At 33.0% G+C, this 17,797-nt stretch overlaps 2 protein-coding genes across 12 annotated transcripts in view; one reads left to right on the top strand and one right to left on the bottom strand.

Moving 5' to 3' along the window:
• The window catches only part of LOC117102301 (ras-specific guanine nucleotide-releasing factor RalGPS1-like), a 43,203-nt gene extending 36,772 nt beyond the window's left edge, over nucleotides 1–6,431 (bottom strand). For all 4 annotated transcript variants that reach the window (XM_033242570.1, XM_033242576.1, XM_033242580.1 and 1 more), the window contains exons 1-2: nucleotides 6,324–6,431; nucleotides 5,120–5,323 (exon numbers count right to left, since the gene is read on the bottom strand). The gene's annotated coding sequence lies outside the window, so the exon portion shown is untranslated. The remainder of the gene's footprint in view (nucleotides 1–5,119; nucleotides 5,324–6,323) is intronic.
• Nucleotides 6,432–6,527: 96 nt separating this feature from the next.
• LOC117102265 overlaps nucleotides 6,528–17,797 on the top strand; it is a 20,814-nt gene continuing 9,544 nt past the window's right edge. Inside the window, exons 1-11 of one of the 8 annotated variants that reach the window (XM_033242556.1) lie at nucleotides 6,528–6,552; nucleotides 8,389–8,503; nucleotides 9,312–9,497; nucleotides 10,004–10,324; nucleotides 13,680–13,769; nucleotides 14,037–14,117; nucleotides 14,701–14,797; nucleotides 15,122–15,210; nucleotides 16,090–16,192; nucleotides 16,310–16,492; nucleotides 16,739–16,876. In XM_033242556.1, the coding sequence (XP_033098447.1) occupies nucleotides 8,415–8,503; nucleotides 9,312–9,497; nucleotides 10,004–10,324; nucleotides 13,680–13,769; nucleotides 14,037–14,117; nucleotides 14,701–14,797; nucleotides 15,122–15,210; nucleotides 16,090–16,192; nucleotides 16,310–16,492; nucleotides 16,739–16,876 (1,377 nt within the window). In that variant the 5' untranslated portion in view covers nucleotides 6,528–6,552; nucleotides 8,389–8,414. The other 7 variants (XM_033242519.1, XM_033242529.1, XM_033242539.1 and 4 more) reach the window with 7 other exon arrangements.

The raw sequence follows: 17,797 nt of genomic DNA, 5'->3' as shown, positions 1-17,797 counted from the left end.
TAATTTGCTAGATTTTACTAGCCCCACAGATTATTTTACAAGCCCACTATATCTTTTTGTATGAAGGAAATAGCTGGCTTTATTTTTCACTAGACCACTGGGCAACATGAGGTGGTAAATAGGCTACTGTAGTAGCTCAGATTGTTTTTTACTAGACATTGTTGCTGGACTAGTACTAAATCGAGCCTTGTAAACTATGTCTGAATAAACAATGTGACATATAAAAAAAAAGTATAATTTACAAAACATTAGCATTTAACACTCACTAACTATATATGGTGGAAATTAAGTCAGCTTGTGAATTAAAGACACCATAAGCATGAACCTACTGTATGGTATTTTAACTTCAAGTAATTAGAAAGTATTTGAATGCTGATCTTTTATACACACGATACTGTACATAGATTCCCAGTAATAATTCATCGCAAGTTTCAATGACAGAGATATCAACACAGACAAATCCTAATTAAGTTTTTTTTTTTAATGAACTGATGTTTAGTGTTCAAAAAAATTTATAGTCATGATACGAAATAAACAATCAATCAATAGTGCTTTAAATGAGTTAATCAATTGAGTCTTGAAAAAATGTGTAATTAAAAAAAAATATTTAAATGTTTACTTATTTATATTTATCAGGTGTCGATTGATAAAGAAGTAAATATGACCGCAAACCAGCGAAACAATTCATCTGTTCGTAAAAATTGAGTTTTTTATTTTTTTAAATTCCAACATAGAAATTATTGAATTAAAAAAACGTGTACCCTGATTTTTAAACTTGATATAATATAATAAAAATAAAAAAATTTCTATCACTTTCGCAGTAAAATCATGGGTAACATTTTTTAAATACAGTACACTAATTTCTATGTTCAAGTTGATCATTTTTATGTTACTTCAAAATGGGCAAATTAATTGCAAAAATGATTTTTATTATTTTTAATAATAAAAATCTTTAGTGTATTTGATAATTTTTGAGTATGAAATGTTTTAATTGAATATTAGAGGTTTTTTAAAATAAATTTCATGACATCTTCTAATAACTTTGTTTGCTCTGATGATATTTGGAGCTGTTTTAACGTCCATAGGATGTGGGTTCCCGGGTAAAGGAACTGAATACTCAGAAAATGATTTTAAATAAAGATCCTCCACTTGACTACACACCTATCAGCTTTCATACAATTTCTACTTCATCATGAATAATTAATATTCAATGTCCTAATGATGCAACCTCATCATGCCATCATAATTTGTTGATTTGATTTTTGGACATCAGACATTTTGGGACCAATACAGGGTATGATATCATCCTAGTCAGTAGAGTATGGATTCAATGGAATATCTTATTGTGAATGTTCATATTAAATCTTTTTAAATTCTTCTTGGCATGATTTGTTCAATCATATCTTAGAATAGATGATCTTACTTCTTTGTACTACAGTATATAAAATCATACAAAGACAAAACCAAAATAAAAAAAAATATTGAAGTAACCCTTACATGTATTTTTTTATACAATCAAGGAGTTGTTTAAGGCTTACAACAAAAATTAATGATTGTACAAGAAACCAACTTTACTGGATAGTACAATAATGTAGATACTAGCGCATAAAATACAGCTTGTATCTGATGGAATCAGGGGGTGTTGCATAGTTGAAAGTATAATCAATGCAAGCACACAATCATATGCCTACAGTTTTTTATAGAGGTATCATACAGCATTTTCGATTACCCTTTTCTTTTCTCTCCCCTCTGCTTTTCTTTTCTTCTCTCTCTCTTTTTCTTGGGGTAAGGGGAGGGGAAGATCTAGTAGCCCCATGATCCGCCCTCAAAGATATCACTGGTATTATAATGATTTTGGTCTAGTTACCAACTAGGGTCAGGATAACAGTGCAGTACGAAATAATAATAACAGCAAAGGCAAAAGAATTTCCATCTTTTTTTTAAATAAGTGTACACAAAAAAATAATATGAAGGTCAATAGATTTTTAAAAACAGCATTGTCATTGAAAGTAATGGATACAACAAAGCACATATTCTTGAATATCTTGTATTCATCTACACTCTTTAGTCATGTATGCATAGGAGTTACTGTTTAAAGATGAATTAAACAACAGAAGTCTATCAGTAGTACATGCCCTAGGCAGACATGTTTATGAAATGACTCCAATTTAAATATTCCTGAGGCCTACACATATAATGATTATGGTTAATGCTGAAGTATGAGAATGTTGCTAGGTCAGTACACTCTAGTGCTTCAAAACTGGTTTTTTTTTTCTGATTTTGAGTTTCATAAGTTATAATCTAATGTCACAGAACAATGCTATTATTACACAGGGATGTCTATTGTTTTAATGTTAACTGATTTATGAATAAGCTGAAAATTAAATTTTATTTACCAAAATATATGCAAATAATAACCGGCAAAAGTCATGGAAAACACTCAAAAAAATTTCTTCGACTTGCCAAAACATGTAAGAATCCCAGTTGTAGCCAGCCAGGAACTGGTGTGCCTACTCTACATTTTACCTAGTCAACCATGACACAAATTACTAAAAGTCAATGACACTTCTACGCTGATCTGACCAATGCTTAATCCTCACATCATTGACTAAAGATGTTGAAACAAATGATCGCAAATGTACACAAAGAAAAAAAAACATTTTCAAGCAAACTCAAAAAAAATGTTTACTCTGGTACTTGATTAACAAAATGAAAAAAAAAAAAACTACAATCAATAGGGGCATGTTTTAATCTGTCTATCACAGTAGATAGGTCGCTATCTGATGATGCATAATAAAGAGAGTCTAGACAGAAAGTCAACTTACTGAAAAAAAAAAAGAATTGTCAGTTTGAAATTGCTGTATAATACACAAGTAATTATTGAAGCTCAAACACAAAGACCTCTTAAAATTAAATGTACTGAGAATTCTGAGTATTGCCCTTCACCCTTTTTATTACCTGCTGTAGACAAGATTAAGCAAATACACTTGGCAATCATTCATTTACATTTCAACGAATGCATGTTAACATCTACTGTAGACATACGTAGGCTATTACTACCTAGAAAACAATCACAAAATGCTGTAAAGAACATGACTAGGAAACAAATGAAAACATTCAGCATCTTCTAGACAAGTTTACATAATTATCATATTTCAATATTATAATAATCTAGATAACTGAACATAAAAAAGTTTGATGTGAATGAGACTTGAGTCAAATTCTGCCATTATACTCTGTCAAAAGACTACAGAAATCTGTCTTTTAAATACACTCAACATTGAAAATTAAATCCATATAAAGTTAAAAAGAACCAAGCAAAAAAAGTTCTCTTCAAGGGATGAATCTTGCTTTGATCTACAGTTTAGCATATTTTTGTACTCAAATTATCAAAACTTAAAACTAGAAATTGCAAATTGCAAGTGAAGTGCTGCGAAGTACAACTGCATATAAATGTTCTTCGAACAAAATTATTTATGCGAGTCAAGTGAAAATAATGAATAATAAAAATATAACAAATAATATGAGACACGACCCATTGTCTATATTAGAACACTTCTCATTGGGTACAAAGTCGTAATTTTTCATTTTTGTCAAAAAGTGTCTATAGCGGTAAATTATGGTTTAGGTTTTTTTTTATAAAGTTTCAAAAATGTCTATGTATGTGGAAAAGTCTGTCTCTTATACACATCTAGATGTGTATAAGAGACAGGATCACATTAGTTTGCTACTTGATGACATTGTTATAATTTGCTAGTTGATGAAATTATTAATAGTTCATTGCCTAATTGATGACATTTAATATAAATAGTTTTGATGAAATCATTATATTTTGTTGCTTTTTAATGAAGCTATTAAACAGTTATGCATGTTTTCCCCCATCATTCTTTATTCAGAAACAAAAGAATGTATGTTGGGACCTTCGTCCCTTCAAGGCTAGGCCTATACCATCCTAGCTAGTCTAGGCCAAGAGTAGGATAAGGCTAGCGCGACATGCGGACGTTGTTACGTGTTGGTTAGTCTACAAACGTCGCCTAAAGTAATTGATTTTACCCGGCAGAACGAAAGAAGGAAATTCCGCTTTTCAGTCGTCTTAGGCCCTTGTTTTTTGACAAACAATGACCTTTCAGAGGTCAAATTCCTGTCAAGAATATGAATTGGCTGCTTCGCAACAATGAATAAATCAAATAGTCTTTACTCCGCTTTAGAAAGGCAACAGCTAATTAAGTACAGAACCTGTATCTTAAGAAAAACACAATATTAAATTTTTTAACACCCTTGTTAATTATCTAGTGATTGCTCTATGAAAGTGAAACATGGAATATACTGTAAATGATAGTAGACTACTGTACAGGCCAAACTACAGTCCATAAAATAATGTGAAACATAAAAATGACTAAAAAAACTATAATTTGGAAATTTTCATTGCCTTTCGGACAACATAGCTTATGATTAGTTGTGGAATAACAGTTCCAAACAAAACCTTGTTGACATTTAAATATACATTTTTTATTTTAACCGTTAATCCTTCAGTCAGTTTATATTCAAACATTCAAATATTGACACCTACACTTATTTGTCTATCACATGCATATTACAAGCAGGGTTTGATGCATATCTAGACGCATTCATGTTTGAAATGTTTGTAGAGAATTTTAAATCAAAAAGGCAGAAGTGGAACAGATTTCAGGATGACATGACAGGCAAAATTTGCAGCAATGCCATTGAAGTTTTAAAGAGGAATGTGGTAAATCCCAAAACCACAGAAATGATTGCTCAGAGTACACACCATGTAGTCCCTTACGGTACACAGACATGCATGTACCGGTATGTAACATTATATATTTTGACCTTACATTTTCCCTCCAAAAACATTTTATTTATGTATACACTGAAAATTTTAAAAGCAGAATTTCTGATAAAGTATAAAGCTAATCTCTGCACATATTTCAACAAAATTTGCCACTGATATGTCAATTGTTTGAAATTTGGAATACTAAATGGTAAGCCCTGCTTGGTATGACAACATTCCTAAATGGGGAGAAAAACACCACGTGTATACTGTATATAGTACAGTAATAAAATAGCAGTTATCTTATCTTTCAAAAGAAATACTTACTTTATTGATTGTAGGCCATTGTGCAGCAAAACTCTCTCGGTTTCTATAATCGATCAAAACAAGGCATGTACAGAAACCACAAGTCATGTAAAATACAAACCAGGAAGCTGGTGCCATTATTCATTGCTTGCAGCAGTGAGTATACATCTTACTGTACTGTGATGAGACAGTGTGTGCTAATGTTTTTGCCTCAATTATTGATATCTGAAATGTGAAAACCATTGTTTGTTGAAACAACAATGTGAATAACAGGCAAAATTTTTTGCTTAATAAAACATTCATTATCAATAACAGTTAAATAACAGGAAATTATACCAATGTGTCAATTCAAGATTATCAAATGTACCAAGTGAACATTAATCAAGAATTAAACAGCTTTGTTTTTTTATCTATTGGTACATGACTTTAAAATATTTATGATCTGTGATTTGTTGGTGCTCTGTGTTGCTCTCAACAACACTATGTAACAGGAGTAAGCACATAGTTGACTGTCTATGTATTAAAAACACGGCACTCTGTATACTGTATCCAGGAAACTAGTCTGAGGCACTGATTACTGTAACTTTTGGATACACAGTTAGCCACAATCATTGGAAAACCTCTTCTATACCGCTCAATTATCAATCAATGTGACATTTATTTTACCATAAGCAACAGAAAAAAGAAAACATACAATTATTTCCTTAGCTTGCAGCCTACTCAGCACCAACCAAACAAATTCTCAAATAATTCTAAATACAGCATCAGTAATAATAATAACAATATGCGGATGGATTTCTAGGCCAAATTTTTGCGTGGCTGGTTCTAGGCCTAGGCTATATTTTATTTTTATTTTATCTTTATTCCTATATTCTTAATTAATTCACATTATTTTACTTCATTCTCAGTCTTGATTAGAAAAAAAGTTAACATATCAATAAATAGTGATGGGAAATGGCCTAGGAACGTATTCTAGGTTTAGTCTAGATGACACTGTCTTATACCACAAAACGGAAGCTAGCCGATCCCACATCATCTGTGTGAAGCTCTGTTCATCCTCCCTGCTGAGTGAGTGGATGGTGGGCCCTCATTATTTTCTCCAGCCCAGGCTAGGTAGGTAAACAAACATCAAGTACTGTCTGTATAGACAACTTTTTAGATGAATACAAAGCAATATAGGAGTTGACTAATAACAGGAAATATCATTACATGTGTAGCTACTTACCAGTTGTATATCATTTAGGATATAAAACTTTTTTGTTAAATTTGAAATTATCTCAGTATTGCTGTCTCTGTTCTCAGATCTGATCATCGGTCGGGCGAACAGGAAAAATGTGTCTGGACAAGAAGTCTATGCATAAACAGCATATTATTAAATACATGCGGTTCAACACGATTTCATCAGCTACATTTTACTATTGAAATCGGTATTTTGTTTTAATAGAGGATTTGAGGTAAACAACAAAAATAAGGTTCCTAAAAGAGAAGTTGGTGTTCAGTACTTTTAATTGAATGAATTTAGGTTAGATAGAAAGTAATATTTATTTGTTCATATTTGTCTGAAAACATAATATTCGGCTTGGCTTTGATGAAAATCAAAGTTGGGTAACAAGGAAATCTGTTGTGGAATAGGGCTAATACGATACATTAAACGTACAGCAACAGTCCCTCATCATAAAGCTCGGTAGTTAGGCTATACTGCTGGTTGTTGTTATTGACCGTGAAGACGTGATATACGGTGCGCTGAATTCTTAAGTATGCGTCATCCTTCCCTGCCTTTTAAGGCCTAGTTGGGTAGGATTTGTATTGTTCTGTAAGGTGAGAGACTGAAGTAACCTGGCTGATGAATTGCTGTTGTATTGAGCTACTCGAATTGAACAAAATGGTTCCAAAAAGACACCGTAGGAAGATACAGATACCACGATCAAAATATGACTCCATAAATGAGTCTGTGGTTGCAGTATGTAAGAAACATCACTTCTAAAATGCATTTATTGTTTTCTTAGTTAATAGTACTGCACAGTAGTAAAGCATGGTCTGTACTAGTATGCACGCATGTAGAATAAAAACAGGTAAACCATTCATGTGTGCTAGAAATTTTGTAACAGGGTTTTCAAAAATGTGACACCAACATACTGTGCCATACCTTGCACAACCCTTACACATTTCAGGTTTTCAGAGTTTAAATATTTCCATTTTTTTCAAGTCTGTTAAAATATGTAAACACTTAGTATAAACCTACTTGGCCCACACTGAATTACTACAGGGAGGTGCAAATTTTTGGTAGTGGGAGGAATAATTATGAAGTGATACCATCTATTAATTATGTTTATGATGATTTGTTATCCTAATTCAATCTGTTCAATTGAGTATACAGACATGCAAATTTATTGCATAAGATCAGTTCGAAAGAAAAGTGTCCCAGATACATTGAACGTTATCATTGTGATCCAGGGTAGGATATAACATTTTAGTTCACAATGGTTTTGAGATTTGCTGGTATTATTTTTTTAGATACCATTTTCACCTCATTTCTATCCTTGTTTTTACATGCCCAAGTCAGAAAGTCAAGCATGGTTCGAGTTTGCAACACTGACCATCATGATTACAAATTTTACATAAACCTATCAATTCAACATTGATCAGCTTAGCATAGTCGGCTAATCTGGTGGTAGCCGTTGTGTGTGCGCTGAACCGTGGAGATCTCTAGGTCCCCGGTTCAATTCCCATCACTGCCTCTCCTTGTGTTTCAGCTAGAAGACTGAAATAAAAGTTACAATAGCGCACCGTCTTTCGGATGAGATGTTTAAGCCGGTGGTCCTGTGTGCATTATGGCCCATGTGCACGTTAAAGAACGCAGTACACTCTTCGGAAAAGAGTATGGGATCATCTCCCGGTGTAATGCCCAATCACCACCAAAAGGACCCCACTGGAAATAAGTCTTCTAGATTTTCCTGGGCTATCCTTGATGTTTACACCGAATAAATCCAATTCAATCCAACATTGTTTACATCACCGTCAGCCAATAAAAATATGCTTAAGATTTGTCAGCAATATACAGTAGGTAGGTAGTGTGCTAATTGCGTTTAGTATGCTAAAAGCCTACAATTTGTTTAGATTACAATTTAATATTTCAGACTTCCATTAAGTTCGATATTGTACATTTCACAGTATGTTAGTTGTTATCTTGCACAAGTTCTAAAAAATGCAGGCCTTAATCTTTTTATAAAAAAAAATCTTAGACAAAATAATATGTTTTAATTTAGTTTACTGTATTTCTATTATTTCAGCCCAAGTCATAACAGAATCTACAACAATGAGTGATTCATTTGTGGAGAGAGAAAAAAAAGAAAGGGAAAAGCTGAGATTGTCAAACTCGATTCAACTTCAACAAGATTTGCATAGGTAAGAAAATAACATTAATTAAAAAAATTAATACTAAGCTATCTGAAGCTGTTTGTAGAATTCAACAGAATTTTCTTATAGAAATATATTTCAAATTCTAATAAGAATTATTATTGAATCTTTAAAAATTACCATAAAATGTCTTTACAGGATCCAATACAATTTGGGCCAATTTCCAAAATACAGCGTAATCTTATATAATTTCCAATAGCAAGTCAAATAAAAATTACTGTACATGAGAACTGTTTATAGGGTCTAATAGCAATTCCTAGTAGAAATATATTTAAAATTCATATATGATCTAATAAATATGGTAATAAAAATTTTTATAGGATGTACTAGTAGTTCCTAATAGAAATATATTTTAAATTCCTAAATAATCTTAATAGTATTACAATAGGAATTTTTATTGGATCTTGAAATAATCCTATAAAAAGTCTCATAAGATCTTTTAAGATATTGGGCCAGTCGAAATTGGAATTGCAATAAGAATCTTATACATATTCCTAATGAGATTTTCAATTGGGTATCTTTGTGAAAAGCCTGTAGGACAATTTTTTATGGAGATCAGCAGGGTCTGGGGTGAAGTCCTGGTGGTGTCTAAAAAAATCATAGTAATTTTGGGCCATTTTCCCCTTTATGAGAAGTTTTGGAAGTCGTGTTTAGCATAAGTGAAGCTTGACCTGTCTGACAGGGGCTAAAAAGTTGAGAGATTTCATTCCAGAATATTTTGCCATATCCCCTTCCCTGGACGAAGTTAAAGGTCAACTACATATGTGTAATAGCTGGAAAATCACTTTCTTTTCAGTATTTTTGAAAGAGAGGAGCACTATGATTTAACGTTTGTGTATAAGAAGATTCGGTGGAATGTTCACACTGCCCTCCTTCAACAGCGGGCCCCTATTTTCTACAGTCATGTCAAAGATTGTGGTGATGAAGTGACTTTAGCATTTTTAGCAGAGGAAGAGTGTGACACTTTTAGCAATTGGCTTAGGTAAGCCGGCTTACATAACCATTTTAACATACAATTTGTTTTTTAATTCATTTCTGGTTTATTCATAAAACATATTGACATAACAGGATAAATTGTAGGATAACCTAAAGTGCAAGTTTTTTTTTTATTCTTTCTAAAATAAAATGGAGAAGAAAGAAAATTATATTTAAATTTAAGTCTGAGAGTGCCATTTCCGACCATCTAGAGGTGCCATAAATATAAATTTTCTTACTTCATCCCAACCATGGTGGGCCTGAGGTGGTATTTTCTCCCTATCTGTGAAAGTTCTTCCTGGCCCCTTCTATTTCGAATCCACATCTATAAAAGAAATGGGTGGGGCTAACATAGAAAAAATGGAACAAACACAATGTACTTAAAAAGTTTGAATACCCGGGTTCTAGAGAATCACATATTTTTGTCCTTAGATGAAGAGCAAGTTTTTCTGATGAAATTTGTATTCTACTGACATTGGTGATTATAATGGTTTTGTTTCATATCCTACATAGGGCACTTTACACTGAAGATAGTGTGGACAACTATGAAGCTACTGTTAACGAATGGATATCAAAATTTAAAAAGTCGATTGAAGATGGTACTCAACAAATGAATGAACATGAGAACGTAAACCTGGAAGAATTAAACCATCAGCAGGAAATGGTTGTAGATAGTACCGGAAAAAATGTAAATAGTCTGAGTGCTGAAAAGGGCTTTACAGATTTACCCGAGTGTTGTAGTCAGCTAGGAAATGATCTAATTTCAACATTAATCAGTGGAAAAGGTACTGACCTGGAGTTGAGGGTACATGATGGAATGGTCAGGGTTCACAAGTAAGAGCCTAATAATGGTTTTTTTAAAATATATTTTATCATCAATAATTAGGAGATTTTTGTTCGAGAGCTGCAGAAGATATAAGGTAATGATACAATAGAAATAGCAGTTAAACAATTGAGATAATTATCAACTGATTTCCCCTTGTGCTCTCATTAGCTTGGTTCACGTCAAACTTTTATCTAGATATACATCCACTTAACTAGTTAAAAGTTCGACGTGAACCACTCAATTATAGCTAGTTAAAGGAGTTAAGTCACTTAAGTTCAGTGACTTAACTTTACTAGAATAACGGTAAATTAACTTGCTTAACGGTAAAGTCGGCTAGGATTACAAGGACACGATTACGTAACGTAGGCATCTAATCCAGCTTTGTTGTATTGTACCACCATTATCATCTTCTGGCTGGCAACAACGTACTTCAACAGTGCTAACAACAGCATCGAAGTAGTCTCATTAGTCTGGTTTTCAGAAATTATTTGTAATATTTTGGGTAAACACCCAGCAAACTTCCGTTTTACGAATAGTCGATATTACCAATGACCTTTGCCCTTTGCATCATCGACCAAGTAATAACGTTAAAAAGTCCGATTGCGTACGTTTTTCAAAGTGATAATGTATATTTTTCTTAATAATGAAATCAGATTTGTTGTATTTATTTATTGACAATTCAATCTTTTCTATTTCTGCTATAATAGTCGCTATTAATTCAATTTCAACGAACTACCACCATCGCCAGTCGTTAAAATGAGCGCACATGTTTACAATGACGAAATAAAAAAAGTGTGTGGGAAGTCAGCAACTTATTTGACACCGCGAAGCTAGATTTTCGCGAAGTGCATGTAAACAACACAATTGAGCGATTTAAAAACTACAAAACAGGACATAAAGGTCCATAAAGTATACATACGTTTTAATGAAAATTAAAACAATATTTTGTTAAATGGAAGAATGCTAGCTAGCGATTAAAATAATTCGTTTTTTATCGAAGGTAAATGCTAGGGCCAGGGCCTAGAGAATCTACCACTTAGATTGCGATAGAACACGCTGCTGCACTGGTCGTTGGTTCATACTGGTCGGCTAGGTTAGGTAGTGGAAACTCACACCTTCTCCACAGTAGTTTGCAATTTTTTTTAACGAATACCACTTGGTACTAGAGGTTCGTAAAATACAGTAGATGTTTTATTAAACAAGCCTTTCGACCGTGTGACGTCGACAGCCTGAAACTGGCTGGCTGTTTATCTGGCTCTAACTTGGCATCGAACGCAATTAGGGGATTATCGTATCATGTTTCAAGACGGGTATATCTAGATAAAGTTCGACGTGAACCAGGCTAGTGATATATTATTTTCATTATTGTTTTTATTCAAACACCCAAGCAAGGGGGCTATTGTTGACCATTGCATCTGTAAAAAAATGAACATTTAAAATGTTATATGGCAAAGTATTTTAATATTAAAGTATTGTATGTATAATGGGATAATAAAATTGAATCTTGATCTGCGATCTTAAGGGTTTACTGTAAAACTCATTTCTGGAAAAGAAATCCTTCACAGTTATACCATAATCATCAAGATTGTCTTAATCTTCTATGATGATTAAAAGAATCATTTGTTTCTCTATATGTGTTGTAATATATTTATGTAGTTTAAAGACAATGAACATGCCATCCTGGAGAGTATAGTATTTACTTTTCCTCAACTCTACTCTTGTTTGTTTCTGTGTAAATTGTATATAGTAGTATACTGTATTTTTTCATTTTTGCCAGAAGTATTAAATTTACATTGAAGTATTCTAACACTAAAATTTAAATAAAACTGTATCTTTACCATATTGCCTTGAAGTAGCATCACAGTCAAGACTTCAATTGAAAGAAGGTAACGATCTTGTATTTTTATGTTTCAGGTTCATTGTCAGTGGGCGAACTCATTATTTTGCTGCTATGTTGAGCGGTGCTTGGCGTGAGAGCTCTAATCCTTATATTTATCTCCCAAAGTAAGTATTTTCTAGCTTTTAAATCATTACTATTTAAACAATTTGATGGAAAGACCAGCTTCTTAAAGTATATTTTAAATAAACAATGATCCTGAAAGTAATAGATATTTTTTAAAATTTACAACTTGATGTCATCATCATCATCTCTCATACATACAGTTTGAAAAGTGTCTCTTGAAATGCTGCAGCTAAAATGATTTTTTCATAAGTGCCTAATCTTGTGTTTTTATTAACATAATTTAAAAAAAAACTTTTGGCAGCTTCAGCCTGTCTGCTTTGTTACTGTCTCTTATACACATCTAGATGTGTATAAGAGACAGGTATCATGCACATGCTTTGTGATTAAGTAAGATATGTGGTGGCCTTGAGGTAGAAGAACAGGATGCTTGGTATCATAAGACAGTCGTTCAGTACTTGCTCTACCGCCAACGTACACAATGTTATTTCTTTTGAATGGGCTTAAGTGTCTGTATTCTTCTAATCCTTTAAGCAACTTCTGCGCTTCTATTATCCAATATCTTTCAGCATCACTTATTTCTCTAACAGACAAAGGACCTTTATGAATGCAGCATTTCGCCTTGGCATTCATTATGAATCTGAATACGTAAGCTGTGACCCTAAGAAGTCAAGTAAGAGCCTAATAATGGTTTAAAAAAAATATATTTTATTTTAATAATTAGGAGATTTTTGTTCGAGAGCTTCAAAAGATATAAGGTAATGATACAATAGAAATAGCAGTTAAACAATTGAGATAATTATCAAGTGATTTCCTCTTGTGCTCTCATTGATATATTATTTTCATTATTGTTTTTATTTAAAACACACAAGCAAGGGGGCTATTGTTGACCATTGCATCTGTAAAAAAATGAACATTTAAAATGTTATATGGCAAAGTGTTTTAATATTCAAGTATTGTATTATAATGAGATAATAAAATTGAATCTTGATCTGTGATCTTAAGGGTTTACTGTAAAACTCATTTCTGGAAAAGAAATCCTTCACAGTTATACCATAATCATCATGATTGTCTTAATCTTCTATGATGATTAAAAGAATCATTTGTTTCTCTATATGTGTTGTAATATATTTATGTAGTTTAAAAGACAATGAACATGCCATCCTGGAGAGTATAGTATTTACTTTTCCTGAACTCTACTCTTGTTTGTTTTTGTGTACATTGTATATAGTAGTACAGTATACTGTATTTTTTCATTTTTGCCAGAAGTATAAAATTTACATTGAAGTATTCTAACACTAAAATTTAAATAAAACTGTATCTTTACCATATTGCCTTGAAGTAGCATGACAGCCAAGACTTCAATTGAAAGAAGGTAATGATCTTGTATTTGTATGTTTCAGGTTCATTGTCAGTGGGCGAACTCATTATTTTGCTGCTATGTTGAGCGGTGCTTGGCGTGAAAGCTCTGATTCTTATATTTATCTCCCAAAGTAAGTATTTTCTAGCTACTCATTACTATTTAAACAATTTGATGGAAAGACCAGCTTCTTAAAGTATATTTTAAATAAACAATGATCCTGAAAGTAATAGATATTTTTTTAAATTTACAACTTGATGTCATCATCATCATCATCTCTCATACATACAGTTACAGGTTGAAAAGTGTCTCTTGAAATGCTGCAGCTAAAATGATTTTTTTCATAAGTGCCTAATCTTGTGTTTTTATTAACATAATTTAAAAAAAAAACTTTTGGCAGCTTCAGCCTGTCTGCTTTGTTATCTACATTGTACTTCATCTATGGAGGTGTGCTTAATATTCCACAAACAGCTAGTATTTGGTGAGTATTAATATTACTGTTAATAATTGTTGTTCTTACTTAATCATAAAATCTGAAAAATGGTGGGAATATTGTGAATGAAAGGTTTTTAAGCTTGGCTTTGCCTACTTTCCCAATGTGTGTCTCTCATAACTAATTAGCCTGGGATCCTCACTTTTGTCAAATATTTTAGATTTATTTAAAAATTGATCATGTTACAACATCATAAGGCCTATAATTTACATTGGATAATCTTCTACTAACTAGCTCCACCACCATCTAAGCCTAGCTACACATTCTAGTTATTATTCATGGTTTTTATATTCCATTCACCACTGACCAGTGACGTCCAAAGTATGAAATTCCTAGTTACTCAATTAGGATCCTTTCTGGAAATATAGAGAATAGACAACGCTTGGTTCATTCATTCTCTTGAGAATGTATCCTGTGTCAGGATTTAGGTGTTATCTCAGATATCAAAATATGACACTGTGTACTTTATCTTTTTGTTTGGTTTTTTTCCTATTAATTCATGTTTTTGTTTGTTGTGATCAATAAATCAAAACAAATACGTCTAATGAGTTTCTTTACTTTTACTTTAAAGTGAGTTGCTATTTATAGCTGATATGTATAATCTACAAGGTTTAAAAGAGGTTGTTATGCTGCGACTCAAAAGTGATAATTGTCACTTCTTTCACAAGGTAATCAATCAATAGAGTACAGTCTAGTTAATTAATGAAGATGTTTACTAAGTCAGTATGTCAGTCAGTAATTAAATTCATTATTCAGATGTTACTCAGTAAATGTGTCAATATTTTAAAAACTTTGTTTATAAAAATATCAAATATGTTATCAATTTTCAATGAGACCTATACAAGCCAAACCAGTTTTTACTGGTTTTTACATCTGTTAATTGGCTTGGAAACTAAGCTAAAATCTTAAGTACTTTTGTATACAATGTAATATTATCTATTCAATTAACTGGAAATTTAAATATTTATAGCACAATGTATTGAATATTTCAGCCCTGTGCAGGTTGTCTTGCTTGTGCTCCAGAAGCTTTGGCATTGTCTGTTAAATTCCATGAAACAAATTTCACAAAAGCCTGCTTAAGGTAATTTAAATTTATTTATCTATATCTGTCAGTATTTATCTTTGTCTTGCTTTAGAGACAATCTGTTATATATGTATTAAAATTGATACATAAAACATAATTGCCTTATTTCTGACCCTGTCAATTTCAAGCACATTTATTCTTTTTATTTCATAGTCTACCTTATGCTCATCTACCATTCTTAACTGTCCCATTGGTCATCTTAAAACTTTTGGCGATCGTTCTTTTATTGTTGCTGCTCCAAAGCTTTGGAACCAACTACCTGAGAAACTCTCCATCTTTGAGGGTCTTCAAGTTTCAGCTCAAATCTCATTTTTTTCTTTATTTTAATTCTGAACTTTATTACTTTTATTTTGGTTTTTGTTTTTCATTCTTAGTTTTTTTTCGTTTTTTTTTTGTGCACTTGGGTTTTGGTTTCTTTTACGCATAGAAATGATTCCTTATTATGCTGTATATAAGTGTATCACCATTACCATTACCAAAAAGAAATACATTTTTTGACACAACTGTGGAAAAATGATATTAATTTTATAGTTTTGAGATTTCTGTTTTTGGTAGAATCAATTGTAGTCCTAGCATCTGTCATATCAGATATCACATCATTTATTTCGTAATTACAAACTTTTGGAATACAATGGCAAATAAAAAACAAGCACGTAAAAGAAATGTAAAAGAAGCTTTTGCTCAAAAGTAAAATCAAGTTTACTATTAGGGAGCTCTCTGTGTTTCATATGACTTATAAAATGAAATTTAATACAAATATGCATAATTTAAAATTTGGAGTCAAACAATCTTGAAGTTCACTGTTCTTGAATCGTGATGTCGTGTTATTTATGCAATAATTAATAGCTAATAACTGATCTGCATATTTATTTACAGGTGGATGACCAAACATTTTGTAAAAGTGTGGAGGTCAAAATCTTTTGCTGCCATGGGGAAACAACTTATGCAAATGTGTTATGAGAATGCACTGGAGGAATTGGTGAGTACAATATTCTTTGTACCTGTTTAGAAATATTTACAGATTTTATGGTATTTTTATTCTATGGGCTGGATACTGTCAAAATAAGATATATAATCAGTGCCTTTTATTTCATAGAAACCTGACTCAGTGGTTGCCATAGTAACACAGAGCGATAAACTTCTTGAGACTCTCCCAAGAGTAAAGTGGAACGAGCCTTTAATTGAGCTAGTGGAGAAACTACGAGATGCTGGCCTTGTCTACATTGCTGAGAACTTCACAATTGTTTCACGTCATGAAAACTTTCAGCTGTTGCTACAAGTAAGTTCTAAAAATTGATAAAAGTGTTCATTGTTTATTTAGTCATCCATTACACTATAAAGACTTATATTTTGAATTTTATTTATATGCTCCCATATTTCTTGTGAAATAAATCAAAGATTATTATTGTCTTGAAAAACATATGCATAAAGTGCATTCATGTAAATAATGTGGGGGGTCTATTACTTCGCAGCATTATTTGGTAGCAAATAGTGAAATAAATTTGGTATATATTTTATTTTCTAGGGCATGGGATGGAGCTGTAACCTTCTTGAGCTTATGTTTAACAAAGTAGTCGCTGCTCTTGTTGCGGAGACAGCGAATTCCGTCTTTCTTTCCGCAAACTACTTGAAGAAGATGGCAGAAGAAGATGAACTGTCCAATGTAAGTTGTACATAGTAGAATGGCCGAGCCGTTAAGGCAGGGACGCTGCAACCTACAGCCATCATATCGGCGCTGGTTCGAACGGCACGCTCGCCTATGGTTCTGGTAGTAGAACAAGTCTTCTTGGATAAGGACTATAAATGGCTTGTGTGCACTATAAGAACCCGGTACATCATTCGAGACGAGTTGGGGGATACCCAGTGTACTGGTATAGACAGCCTCTGTGGTGGTACCAGGTTACCGGGTACCACAGACATGAAAGGATCCTTAGGAGCAAAGAAAATCATTGATCGAGCTACTAGTCCAAATATCAAACGCCATGAGCACCTTCTTTGATGAATACCGCCGCTATACAAATCTACACTATTATTATTATTATTATTATTATTATTATTATTATGATGATGATGTAGTCTATTTCGTGAATACTTACCTGGATAACCGACTAATTGCCATTGTTCCCAAAATGGAACACCCCTTCGAAAATAATGGAACAGTCCGACCCAAGGCGCCACGTGCGAACCGTCTCCCTAACAAACGTCCTCATTCCCTTTTCGACGTTGTTCGAAGTTGGATACACCCAGCCTTTGAAATTGATTTGAACATCGCTGAACTTGACTGTTTGGCCCTTATCCGGGATAATCTCCGAGGTTCAGGCATTCCAGATGGCCCTGCCGCCAAGTCCCGTCGGGAGTCGACTCGCGCGATCTACAACAGTCGCCTTAAGCACTTCTTCCGGTGGTGCACCGATCACGAAGTGGATCCTATGTCAGCCTCTCTAGGTCAGGTGTGTCTCTTTTTGCATTATCTGTTTGAGTCGGGTCTCCAGGTACGCACTATTGCGGGATACCGGTCTGCGCTTGGCGCTATTTTTCCGACGTTCCCAGATGGATCGAACATTTCTTCCTCTAGCGTGATATC

This window comes from Anneissia japonica, unplaced genomic scaffold (assembly GCF_011630105.1).
Source record: "Anneissia japonica isolate Jap-2015-1 unplaced genomic scaffold, ASM1163010v1 scaffold1005_len2656397_cov198, whole genome shotgun sequence".
Classification (NCBI taxonomy): Eukaryota; Metazoa; Echinodermata; class Crinoidea; order Comatulida; family Comatulidae; genus Anneissia; species Anneissia japonica.
Note: the sequence above shows the minus strand (reverse complement) of the source record. Positions and strands in the feature narration are given on the sequence as shown.